The 13482-nt window shown below is 45.9% G+C and overlaps 1 protein-coding gene across 1 annotated transcript; it reads right to left on the bottom strand.

Moving 5' to 3' along the window:
* Positions 1-1924: 1924 nt before the first annotated feature.
* Positions 1925-12849, bottom strand: ACKR1 (atypical chemokine receptor 1 (Duffy blood group)). Its single transcript, XM_070730286.1, is given in 3 exon segments — positions 1925-4513; positions 4515-4835; positions 12743-12849. Coding segments are annotated over 3 exon segments (918 nt in total). The 5' UTR covers positions 12764-12849; the 3' UTR covers positions 1925-3937.
* Between the last annotated feature and the right edge of the window lie 633 nt (positions 12850-13482).

Below are 13482 nucleotides of genomic sequence, written 5' to 3'. Positions count from 1 at the left end.
TATCTTACAATGGATATATATGTTTATCCCAGGCATGTGTAAATTCAGTGACTGTGGATTTACCAACCACGTCTGCTGGAAGTTTGTTCAAGGATCTACTACTCTTTCAGTAAAATAATATTTTCTCACGTTGCTTTTGATCTTTCCCCAACTAACTTCAGATTGTGCCCCCTTGTTCTTGTGTTCACTTTCTTATTAAAAACACTTCCCTCCTGACCCTTATTTGCAGTGACCTTCCATGGCTCCTGTTTATAGGTTTTGGAGTCACACACCGGCCTTTGCCAAATTTCTCTCCTATCAGCAGGAGAGAATCAGATATAATTTCAAAGAAGAATGATTAAAGTCTTGGAGACTAGATATCAGAAGAGCAAGAAAGATGACTAGAGGGTTGGAGACTAAAATTACATAACAACACAACAAAATAATGACAGAGTTGGAAGGGACCTTAGAGGTCTTCTAGTCCAACCCTACACTATTTCAGACAGATGGTTATCCAACCTCTTCTTAAAAACCTCCAGTGTTGGAGCATTCACAACTTAATAGGAAAGTGAACACAAGGCGGCACAATCTGAGGTTAGTTGGGGGAAAGATTAGAAGTAATATGAGAAAATATTATTTTACTGAAAGAATAGTAGATGCTTGCAACAAACTTCTAGCAGACGTGGTTGGTAAATCCACAGTAACTGAATTTAAACATGCCTGGGATAAACATAGATCCATCCTAAGATAAAATACAGGAAATAGTATAAGAGCAGACTAGATGGACCAGGAGGTCTTTTCTCTTACAACTTTCCTTTTCGCCTTTTATTTTGAAGAGCTTATCTTTCTCGTTATTTTCATAATTATCGTATAAAAAACTTGTACCTTAGATTCTTCTTTTCTGTTTGTCTTCCTTTTCTGCTTTGCTAGATTATATTCAGAATTTTGATTCTTCTTCTAGTTTTCTTCCCACTTGTAAGGTCAGACTGCAATGGCCGAATCCTCGAAAAGACGAGGATCGGTTCTCCAGGCTCCAAAGCTGCAGGGTGGTCCCTTCCCTCCGAAGCTTCGGCGATAGCTCCTCGGGTTCAGGGAAACCCCCTGTTCTATGGTTGGACCATCCGGGCCCGATCCGATCGCAAATACCAACCTTTGGAGGGGTAGAAGGAGCCTCGGGGACAGAGCCCTGCCCCGGAACCTCCGCTGCAGCCCCGGTCCAAACCGGAAGTCCGTTTCTATGTTTCTAACTTCTGGAGGCAAGCTGTTCCACTGGTTAATTGGTCTCACTGTCAGGAAATTTCTCTTTAATTCTCAGTTGCTTCTCTCCTTGTTTAGTTTCCACCCATTGCTTCTTGTTCTACACTCAGGTGCTTTGAAGAACCCGAATATTCGAAGAACAGTTACAATGAAAATAAGGACTAAGGGGTGACATATTGACAGTCTTCCAATATTTGAGGGGCTGCCCCAAAGAAGAGGGAGTCAAGCTATTCTCCAAAGCACCTGGAGGCAGAACAAGCAATGGGTGGAAACTAAACAAGGAGAGAAGCCATTTAGAACTAAGGAGGAATTTCCTGGCAGTGAGAACAATTAACCAGTGGAACAACTTGCCACTAGAAGTTGTAGGTTCTTCATCACTGGAGGTTTTTAAAAAGTGATTGGACAACAGATTGGAGAGGGGCGGCATACAAATCCAATAAATTATATTATTATTATTATTATTATTATTATTATTATTATTATTATTATTATTATTATTATTAGGGTTCCTGCCTGAGCAGGGGGCTGGACTAGAACATCTCCAAGGTGCATTCCAAGCTCTATTCTGATTGGATTGTGATCATGCCTGAACCTCCGGCAATCAAATATAATAATAATTGTTCTGCCGGGCTTCTCGACACGAGCCCCCGAATAAGTTCAAAGGTAGGAATTCAGACACACACAGCTGTAAAGTCAATAACACTGTTTTATCGAAAGGAAAATACAAGCCAAACACACATTTAGTCAGTCAAAGTTTTCACCTTCAAAGCAACAGCCTTGAATGCCGTGAAGAACAATAAACAAACACGAAGCAGAGGAAAGGCAGCTGTAAAGACGTCACAGCCACCCTCCTTCAAGAGTTCTCAAGTCACAAACTTAAATAGGATTTAGTTCAAAAGTCCTGGAAACAGTTCAAAGAGTCCTTGTAGAATCCTGATGCAAAGCACACGTCTCTCCTTCACCGAACAGATAAACTTCCACGCCCAGAGGCAAGAACGCTGACAATTTAACAGCAGCCCCATTAGCCTAATTGCGCCCAGCCACAAGTGATCTCCTTTATTTCCTATAGTATTTACGCAGTTGCTCTTTCCTAGACATTGCTCTGTGTCTGCGTACATCAATGAATGTCTCCTCTTCCGAATCCAGTGATGATAATGATGATGAATCACTCACCGGGCGACTACCTAATGGGCTGCCTGCCATTACCTCCTCTGAGGATCCCACTACACTTTCACTATCTGCTACAGACGCTTCGCTGTCGGAAGCAGTTGGCAGTAAAACTGGCCTCTGACAATGGGAGGATTCACCCACATCCACCCCCACAGTCCTTGGAGCAGGAGCTGGCCCAGAGCCAACCACAACAAATAATAATAATTTCTTAGATTTGTAAGCCGCCCCTCTCCGAGGACTCGGAGCGGCTCACAACAACAATACACAGGGTACAAATCTAATCTTTTCACCAGACTCAATTCATCCAAAGCATGCAAACCTCTTTATTTGCAAGGCTGCAACACAAAATTTAAAAACCACACACATGCAAACTCTTATGGAAAACACAAACGGGATTTGTTCAATAGCGAAAGCAAATCAAACTTCTGTGAAATCAAACTGTCCACTTAGGAAGCAACATTGATTGACAATCAATTTCACCGGCTGTTGTGCACATTCAACTTTGTACAGAACAAAGTATTCAATGAGAATATTTCATTCATTCAGATCCAGGATGTGTCCGTCGAGTGTTCCCTTTATTTTTTTGAGCAGTATACATATCTAAAAAAATCCAATTAATATAGCTAAAAAACTTCAAAAACTCTAATAACATTTAAAACAGCAAGACATAGTACACATGGTACACATGTCAGCCAGGGGGCTAGAGTCTAATGGCCCAAAGCCTGGCGGCATAAATGAGTCTTCAGACTCTTGTGGAAGGTGAGGAGGGTGGGGGCAGTGTGAATGTCTGGGGGGAGCTGATTCCAGAGGGCCGGGGCCCACACAGAGAAGGCTCTTCCCCTAGGCCCTGCCAAGCGACATTGTCTAGTTCAGTGTTTTTCAACCAGTGTGCCATGGCACACTAGTGTGCCGCGAGACATGGTCAGATGTGCCGCGAAGCTCAGAGAGAAAGGAAACAAGAAAGAGAGAAAGAAAGAGCAAGAGAGAAAGAAAACAAGAGAGAGAGAAAACAAGAGAGAGAGAAAAAGAAAGCAAGAGAGAGAGAAAGAGAACAAGAGAGAAAGCAAGCAAGAGAGAGACAGAGAGAAAGAGAGGGAGGGAAGGTGGGAGAGAGAAAGACATAGAGGGAGGGAGGAAGAGAGCAAAAAAGAGGAAAGAAGGAAGAGAGAAAGAGGGAGGGAGAAATAGAGCGAAAGGGAAGAGAATTTTTTTGTCCAAACTTTTTTTAGCCGCCCCCTCCCCCCCCCCCAGTCAATGTGCCTCATGGTTTTGTAAATGTAAAAAATGTGCCGCGGCTCAAAAAAGGTTGAAAATCACTGGTCTAGTTGACGGGACCTGGAGAAGGCCGACTCTGTGAGACCTAACCGGTTGCTGGGATTCATGCCGACGGAGGCGATCCCGCAAGTAATCTGGTTGGATTCTGAATTGCATTTGGAAACCAATCGGCAGCCAGTGCAGTCCGTGGAGTGCTGGAGAAGTATGGGTTGAAGTCCACTTGTCATGGAAGAGCCAGCTTTTGCCTCCCCCTGGTTTAGGCCGTCTTTCGGCAAAGAAACCCCAACCCCAAAATTAAGAAGGGGCTCAGGCAACAGTGAAGCATCCCCCATGCTTCCGAAAGACGCAGGAAGGAGTTGAGGCCGTTCAGGAAACGGCAATTTCGGGAAAACACCGTTTCCTCCTGGATCATGTTCAGAAACGTGGTGACTCCGTAGGGACCCCAAAAGAGGTAGAAAACCCAGGTGACGTTCCAACGGGGGTACCCTTTCTCGAGACACGGCGTGGCTAAGACCACGATGAGCGGGAGGAGGACCAGAATCACCAAGCAGAAGGTCACGTGAACCAGGGACCAGGCGTGAAACCCGGAGAGGCGACTCGGGATGCAAAGCCCATCGGTGCTGCTCGCTACCACAGCTGGGATGGCGCAGAGGAAGCCCATCATCCACAGCAGGGCGGGCAGAAGTGGCTCGGGGAGACCCCGCGGGCTTCGGCAGGCGGTGCCAACCACCATCAACCCCTGAGCGAAGACGCTGCCGGATTTGAGTCCGTGGATTGCTTGGCAGAGGCGGTCATCAAAGGCCCACCGCCAGCCGATGCCCAGGGCGAAAAAACGGCAACGTGAGCGTGAAGATGAGCCCACCGACGGCAAGGAGGAAAAGCTCCACTTTGCCTGGCTGGCAACGATCCCAAAACCAAGGGCATGCGACCAAGGCGACGCCGAGCGCCACATTGCCTATGATTCCCAGGAAGCAGGTGATCCCTAGGAAAGCCGGAATACCGCCGATATAACTGGAGCAGAAGGTGTAGTGGCACGGTTCGGCGATGTCTTGATACCAGTAGTCTTCGGCCGTTTCGTTCTGGGTGAAGTTGTCGATCAGCTGCCAGAAGTCAGGGTTAGTCGTGTAGTCAAACACGGTGCTGTTGCCTAAATCCTGTCGGTGGGAGAGAGAAGATAGAGAGGTGAGGGACATAAGAACCTAAGGATGACCAACTTTGGCTATGCGATCCAACTGGAAGACTGGGAAAAACTATGGTCAGTAAACTACAAGATGACGCTATCAACACCTTACAAAGAAAATCTCTATAAAATGTTCTTCCGATGGCACTATGCGCCAGAGCGCTTAGCCAAAATAAATGTGAATGTAAGCAACAAATGTTGGAAGTGCAAAAAAGAGGTAGGAACATACTACCACATTTGGTGGCGGTGTAAGGAAGCAAAAAAAATTTGGACCCAAATTCAGACATGGATGGAAGAAATATTGGATTATAAACTTGAGATAAAACCAGAAATGTACTTATTAGGAATAATTAGAGGCAAACATAGTAAAGAAAATTATTACTTAATAAATCATATACTCACAGCTGCAAGATTAGCATTTAGCACAAGTATGGAAGCAAGAAAAGGACTCCAAACGAAGAAATGGTGATTAAAAAAATATTAGACTGCGCCAAATTTAGCAAATTAACATACGAGATACAAGACCAACAAAATAAGGACTATTACAGAGTGTGAGAGAAATTATACAACTGGGTGGAAATTAAGAAAAATGTATAGTAAATAGAATTGTAAAAGATAAATTTTGTATACATATAAATTGTAAATGTTTAATGTTGTTTGTATGATGTTTAAATGTTTGTATGTTAAATAAAATCATTATAAACCAAAAAAGAAAAAAAACCCTAAGAACCTAAGAAGAGCCCTGCTGAATCAGGCCAAAGCTCATCAAGTCCAGGATTCTGTGGCCCACAGTGGCCCACCAATTGTCCATGGGGATCTTGAGCAGAAAGAGAAGGCAAGACCCTCCCTTTCCCTTGACCCCCAAGAAATGGGACCCAAGGGAACCCTGCCTGTCTCAACCAACATAGAGGCGGTACATGGACATCCGTTTCATGGACCGGGATAAAATGGAAAATGCGAAAGGAATTAAGAAGGGTTATACAGATATAACCGAGTTGGAAGGGACCTTGTAGGTCATCGAGTGCAACCCTGCCACCCAAGAAGGAGACTCTACACTACTGATGCTGAACCTATGGCACGGGTGCCACAAGTGGCACGCGGAGCCATATCTGCTGGCACGCGAGCCGTTGCCCTAGCTCACCTCCAACATGCATGTGTGTGCCGGCCAGCTGATTTTTGACTCACACAGAGGCTCTGGGAGGGTGTTTTTGGCTTCCCGAAAGCCTCCGGGGGGATGGGGGAGGGAATTTTTACCCTCTCTCAGCTCCAGGGAAGACTTTGGATGGAGCCTGGGGAGGGTGAAACATGAGCCCACTGGGCCTACCAGAAATTGGGAAACAGGCCATTTCCAGCCTCCAGAGAGCCTCCAGGAGGCTAGGGGAAGCTGTTTTTGCCCTCCCCCGGCATTGAATTATGGGTGTGGGTACTTGAGCATGCCCTCTTTCGGCACTTGAAGGAAAAAAGGTTCACCATCATTGCCCTACACCATTTCTGACAAGTGGCTGTCCACTCTTTTTTGAAAGCCTCCAGGGATGAAGCTCCCACAACTTCCGAAGGGAACTTCTGTTCCGTGGGTTGATTGTTCCCACTGTCAGAAAATTCCTCCTTATTTCCAGGTTGAATCTGTCCTTGGTCAGTTTCCACCCATTCTTCCTTGTTGGGGTGTTTTGGAAAACAGCCTGACCCATTCGTCTCTATGGCAGCCCCTCAAATACAGTGGTAGCTCTACCTAAGAACGCCTCTACTTACAAACTTTTCTAGATAAGAACCGGGTGTTCAAGATTTTTTTTTGCCTCTTCTCAAGAACCATTTTCCACTTACAAACCCGACCCTCTGAAACTGTAACCGGAAAAGGCAGAGAGAAGCCTCCATGGGGCCTCTCTTGGAATCTCCTGGGAGGAAACAGGGCTGGAAAAGGTGGGGAGAAGCCTCTGTGGGGCCTCTCTTGGAATCTCCTGGGAGGAAACAGGGCTGGAAAAGGTGGGGAGAAGCCTCCATGGGGCCTTTCTAGGAATCTCCCAGGAGTAAACAAGGTCGGAAAAGGCGGGGAGAAGCCTTCTTGGGGCCTCTCTAGAACTCTCCTGGGAAGAAACAGGGCCAGAAAAGGTGGAGAGAAGTCTCCGTGGGGCCTTCGTAGGAATCTCCTGGGAGGAAACAGGGCCTCCACCCTCCCTGTGGTTTCCCCAATCACACGCCTTATTTGCTTTTACATTGATTCCTATGGAAAAAATGGCTTCTTCTTACAAACTTTTCTACTTAAGAACCTGGTCACGGAACGAATTAAGTTCGTAAATAGAGGCACCACTGTAATTGGAACTCTCGTTCCTGACAATACAGCCAAGAACATAGGAAGGGCACAACATGTGGAAGGCGTCATGTCTCTTTGTGCAAAATCTGGTGTGGGGGGAAAATATGGGGCCTGGGGGACTTTTTTTTTTCTGCAGATCCCAAGGGGGCAAAGCTGCAGGAGGATTTGCGGATATTTGTGTTTAAGGTTTCCAAGAGCGGAGGATCCATTTGGCTCAGGAGGGAGGGAAAACCAGTTACCGAAGGGCACACTTGCTTGGCATGTGAATCTGTTTCCCACCCCAGACGTTTCTTTGATGGCTTTATGCCTCCCTTGCTAGGCTGCCACTCGGAATTAATGGGAATTTAGCTCCCACCTTCGCCTTTCCTTAAACACATTTATTATCGGGGAGTGATGGCGATGGTGAGGGGTGGGGGGGAGAAAGACATCTGGGAGGCTGAGAGAGAGAGGGAGAGAGGGGAGGGAGAGAGGGAGGGAGAGAGAGAGGGAGAGAGAGGGAGGGAGGGAGGAGAGAGAGGGAGGGAGAGAGAGAAGGAGAGGGAGGGAGGGAGAGAGAGAGGGAGAGAGGGAGAGAGAGAGAGAGAGAGAGAGCTGCCTCAAAGGGGAAGCTGAGAGTGAAAGGTTGGAAGGAGAAGTGAAGGAGAAGAGGAAGAGAAGGACGAAGAAAATGAAGATGGGATAAAAAGGAAGGAGGAAAAAGAGAAGGAGGAGAAAGAGAAGGAGAAAGGAGAAGAAGAAGAAAGGAAGAGAAAGAAGAAAGGGAGAAAGAAGGAGAAGAGAAGGAGGAGGATGAAAATGAGGAGGAGATGAAAAGGAGAAGGAGCAGTAGAAGGAAAAAGAGAAGGAGGAAGAGAAGGAGGAAGAAAATGAAGAAAATGAAGAAGAAAAGGAAGGAGGAGAAGCAGAAGCAGGACAAAGAGAAGGAGGAGAAAGAGAAGGAGGAGGAGAGGAGAAAAAGAAGAAGAGAAGAAGAAAGGAGAAGAAGAAAGAAAAAGAAGCAAAAAGGAGAACAAAAGGAGGAGGAGGAAGAAAATGAGGAGCAGATGAAAAGGAGGAGGAGAAGGAGAAGGAGAAAGACAGGAGAAAAAGAAGAGGAGAAGGAAGAGAAGGAGGAGAAGCAGAAGCAGGAGAAGGAGAAGACAAGGAGAAAAAAAGGAGAAAAGAAAAAGAAAGAAGGAAGGAAAAAAAGAAGAAAGAAGGAGAAGAGAAGAAAATGAAAGAAGAAAGGAGTAGAAAGAAGGCAAAGATTTGTAGTGTGATGGGGGCCGAAGGGTGTCGGTTTTTGGTGTGTATGTTGTGTGTCTGTGTGCACGAGACGCCCCTTCTCAGAGAGTGGTGAATTCTTATATGCTTAATCCTTCCTCCCCGTGGCCATCGCTTTTGCCCAGCATGGAAGGAGATGAGGCCATTTTTCATTCTCTTCCTTTAGGTGACGATAAGATCGCAGGCTTGAATTGGAAAAAGAGGTCGGGCGAAAGGCAGTCAATTTCTCCCCCATCACGGTTTAATGAAGCAGAAATCCCAACATCTTCTAAAACCCCTCCCTCCTCCTCCCTCCCTCCCTCTACTTCCTCCTTCCCTCTACTTCCTCCCTCCCTCCCACTCTCTTCCTTCCTTCCCTTCCTTCTCTCCCATTTTCTTTCCTTCCCTTCCTCCCACTTTTTTCATCCCTACCTCCCTCTCTCTCTCCCACTCTCTTCCTTCCTTCCTTCCCTTTCTCCCACTTTTTTCCTCCCTCCCTCTCTCCCTCCCTCCTTCCCGCTCCCTCCCTCCCGTCTTTCCTCCCTCCCTCCATCAATCCTCTTTTCCTTTACTCCCCTCCCTTTACCTTCCTCCCTCCCTCCCTCCATCAATCCTCCTTTCCTTTACTCCCCTCCCTTTTCCTTTCTTCCTTCCTCCCTCCCTCCCTCCCTCAACTTCCTCCCTCCCTCCCTTCTCTCCTTTCCTCCCTCCCTCCTTTGCAAGTATACTTCCACCCCATCTTTTAATTTAAAAAGATCTCAAGCTGCTTTCCCAAGGAGGAACATCATTAAAGTACAATAAAATTGCTAAATTGCAAACCTAATAAAAAACAGTAAAATATAGAACGCAGCCTAACATAATAAACAGCTTTACAATAACATTTCCGACACGGCGCAGAACATTATGAAGATAAAGTCATTCTGGGCCAGACAGGAGCTCAGCTCAGTGTCTCCCGTTCACACCAATCTGCTCCGATGCCCAAAACCGGCAGCTTCTCTTGATGTGTCTTCTAGTAAACCGCTCCTGGACATGGAGGTTCTACCAAGACAAGCAACCCAAAACGTATGGCTAGACCCATATACAGTGGTACCTCTGCTTACGAACTTAATTCGTTCCGTGTCCAGGTTCTTAAATAGAAAAGTTTGTAAGAAGATGCAATTTTCCCATAGGAATCAATGTAAAAGCAAATAAGGCGTGAGATTGGGGAAATCACAGGGAGGGTGGAAAGGCCCCACGGAGGCTTCTCCCTGCCTTTTCCGGCCCTGTTTCCTCCCAGGAGATTCCTAGAGAGGCCCCACGGAGGCTTCTCCCCGTCTTTTCTGGCCCTGTTTCCTCCCAGGAGATTCCTAGAGAGGCCCCACGGAGGCTTCTCCCCATCTTTTCCAGCCCTGTTTCCTCCCAGGCATTCCTAGAGAGGCCCCATGGAGGCTTCTCCCCACCTTTTTCGGCCCTGTTTCCTCCCAGGCATTCCTAGAGAGGCCCCACAGAGGCTTCTCTCTGCCTTTTCTGGCCTTGTTTCCTCCCAGACATTCCTAGAGAGGCCCCACGGAGGCTTCTCCCTGCCTTTTCCTGTTACAGTTTCGGAGGCTCGGGTTTGTAAGTGGAAAATGGTTCTTGAGAAGAGGCAAAAAAAATCTTGAACACCCGGTTCTTATCTAGAAAAGTTTGTAAGTAGAGGCGCTCTTAGGTAGAGGTACCACTGTAGGTAGAGCCTTTCCCCTTGGCCTAAAGTTACCCTACTGGGATTTGCCTCTTGGCCTAGGATCAGTGGGGAAACCAGGCTTTTTGCACTGGATTTTTACACACTAATTTTTGCACGCCCTTGAAAACGCCTCTCCTATAACATATGCGCAATTAAGCGAGGACCTACCCAGAGAAGAAACGATTATTAAAGAAAATAATGGAATGTGCCGAGATGGATACGTTTACCAAAAAGTTAGAAGGGAAAGAGGAAACAGATTATTATTATATAGTTTGGATCAGTTCGGACTGGTCCGAACCGATCCAAACCCACCTCTGACGTGGTTGTGTTTTATAACGCTTTTGCTCAAAATCTCACCGTTTGACTTCTGAATTTGCAGAAAAATTCAGTCCACCGATTCCCTGAACAACCGCGACGTTTGGAGCCAAAAATATTAGGGGTATCCAATCAGATTGGTCATAAAAATGGATTCGCGTTATGACCCCAAATAGAGCCCCTGTCGGGCAGGGCTCCATGATGGTCGTAATTTGAGGACCACCTGTAGGAGAGCCAAGGTATTTTTGCTTCGTATCGTTTTATCCGTTGGTATTTTAGGCTTTTATCCAATGGATTGTCTAGCTTCTCTTTGCAGTGTTGGTGTTAGCTTACATCAATAAGTGTTATTTCTGGGAGATTTTTGCGGGGAGGGAAAAGATTTTATTCTTTTTTTCCGGCTCTCTTCCATTTAAATTCTGATTTGGAAGGTCTGTCTACCTTGAAAGTCTGCTACAATGAAAGGCAGATAGACCTGTCTTGCTATCAAGTTGCATAATTCTTTCATTTTTATTGTCTGCAAGGGAAGGTCAGTTTGGGGCTCCCGAGGAAAAACCCCCCACTCACCCACCCCTTCTTTCCGTCATTATTTTTGCAAGCTGATTTCTGCTCCAGAAAAGGTTAATGTCAGCTTTGAAAGAGGAGACCCAAACATAAATGAATTTACTGTGGATGGTTTGAGGCTAACTGTGGAATTTGACTTTTGAAAAGGTTCAGAATTCATTTTTCTTGCCTTTTTTTTTGTCTAAGCAAAAAATAGTAAAAAAATAAAATCCCACATATGGAGAGATGGGGAAAGAGAGAGAGAGGGAGAGAGAGAGAAAGAGAGAGGGAGAGAATGAGAATGAGAGAGAGGCAGAGAGAGAGAGGGAGAAAGAGAGAGAGGGAGAGAGAGGGAGAGATAGAATGACAGGCAGAGAGAGAGAATGAAAGAGAGAATGAGAGAGAGGCAGAGAGAGGGGGGAGGCAGAGAGAAAGGGAGAAAGAGAGAGGGAGGCAGAGAGAGAATGAGAGGCAGAGAGAGAGAATGAGAGAGAGGCAGAGAGAGGGGGGAGGCAGAGAGAAAGGGAGAAAGAGAGAGGGAGGCAGAGAGAGAATGAGAGGCAGAGAGAGAGAATGAGAGAGAGGCAGAGAGAGAGGGGGAGGCAGAGAGAGAGGGAGAAAGAGAGAGAGAGAGGTAGAGAGAATGAGAGAGAGGCAGAAAGAGGGGGAAAGAGAGAAAGAGAGAGAGACGGAGGGAAAGAGAGAGGGGCAGAGAGAGAAAGAGAGGCAGAGAAAGAGAGGGAGAGAGGGAGAGAAAGAGAGAGAGGGCGGTAGAGAGAGAATAAGACACAGAGGGAGAGTGGGAGAAAGAGTGAGAGGTAGAGAGAAGGAGCTGCACAGAGAGAGAATGAGAGAGGGTCGAAAAGAGGGAGAAAAAGAGAGAGGGGGAGAGGGAGAAAGAGAGGGGAAAGAGGGAGAGAGAGAATGAGAGAGGGAGAGAGAGGGAAAGAAAGAGAGAAAGGGAGGCAGAGAGAATGAGGAAGAGAGAAAGGGAGAATGAAAGACAGAGAGAGAGAGAGAGGGGCAGAGAAAGGGAATGATTTCTGCATCTCTGGCGTTGCACACTCATGCGTCCCAGCGAGATTTTGCTTCTGCGCATGGGCAGGAAACAAAATCTTGCACGGGCACCCTTGCATGCGTCAGATTTCAGCAACGTTTTGCTTCTGCGTATGTGGGACCTGACCAGTTGTTGGTATTCATGTAGCTAACTAACTAACTAACTAACTAACTAACTAACTAACTAACTAACTAACTAACAACAACAATAATTATTATTATTAAATATAATAATAATAATAATAATTATTATTATTATTAAATATTATTATTATTATTATTATTATTTATTAGATTTGTATGCTGCCCCTCTCCAAAGACTCGGGGCGGCTCACAACAACAATAACAGTACAAATCTAATAGTTAAAAGCTAAAGTTAAAAACCCACTACCATTAAAAAACAATCGATACTACACAACCATACCCTACTCAAGTCCTACTAGTCAGAAGGGGGCCCATTAATCCCCCCCATGCCTGGAGACATAAATGGGTCTTCAGAGTCTTGCGGAAGTTGGAGAAGGGCAGCATACAAATCTAAATAATAATAATAATAATAATAATAACAACAACAACAACAATAACAACAATAGTAACAACAACAACAACTATGTAACTAACTAATATTAGTAGTAGTAATAGTAGTAGTAGTATCTTTCTCCCAGACCCTCCTTGCCCCCCCCCACCATAAAATATCTTGGAAACCCTGGGAAGAACTCACTGTGTGAACGCAGTTACCCATGTCTACTATGCCGAGTCTTCTTGGCTTCTACTGATGTTTGTGACCTGGTGGCACCTCCAACGGTCTTCTTCGGTTGTTGGTGTTTGGTCTCGATAGATAAGGTTGGGGAGGGGGGGGAGAAGGAGGAGGGGGAGGAAAATAAGCAAGGTGGGTGTGTTCTTGGGCAGGAAGCACCAAGTGGACTCTAATTTTCGGAGTGGAAAATGGAAGGTGAAGAGAGAGAGAGAGGAGACGGGGGTTTGGCAGGAGCTTGAGGAAGTATCTCCAGAAGGTTTTGGAAGCCAGGCCACATCCCCTGGTTTTGACCTTCTTCCTGTCTTAGTAGACCTCTCCAAAGCTGGCCAAAAGCTACAAAGGGGTCAAGGAAGAGGTTCTTCAAGAAAGACTCAGGAGTGGGCAGCACAGGGAATTGACAACATGCCTTGCGTGTTGCGTCTTGAAGGCCAACCCTCTTTCTTGAGGAGGCTTTGTGAGGCAGTGTGAGATCTTTCTCCTAGGAACAGGCTGGCAAGTTTAATTTAATAAGAGATTATAGTAATACAGAAGGTACAACGATACGCAAACCTGCAAAATGAGTAAATACCGAATTGTTATTCCTTATGTAAGGGTTTGTCATGTCATGTAAGGTGGATGTTATGTATCGTTTTTCTTTTCTTTTCTTTCTTCCTTCCTTCCTTCCTTCCTTCCTTCTGGATTCCTTCTTTCTTTCTCTCTCCTTC

Source organism: Erythrolamprus reginae (genome assembly GCF_031021105.1).
Source record: "Erythrolamprus reginae isolate rEryReg1 chromosome 13 unlocalized genomic scaffold, rEryReg1.hap1 SUPER_13_unloc_8, whole genome shotgun sequence".
NCBI classification, from domain to species: domain Eukaryota; kingdom Metazoa; phylum Chordata; class Lepidosauria; order Squamata; family Dipsadidae; genus Erythrolamprus; species Erythrolamprus reginae.
The sequence above is the reverse complement of the archived record's forward strand: the minus strand, read 5'-3'. Positions and strand labels throughout refer to the sequence as shown.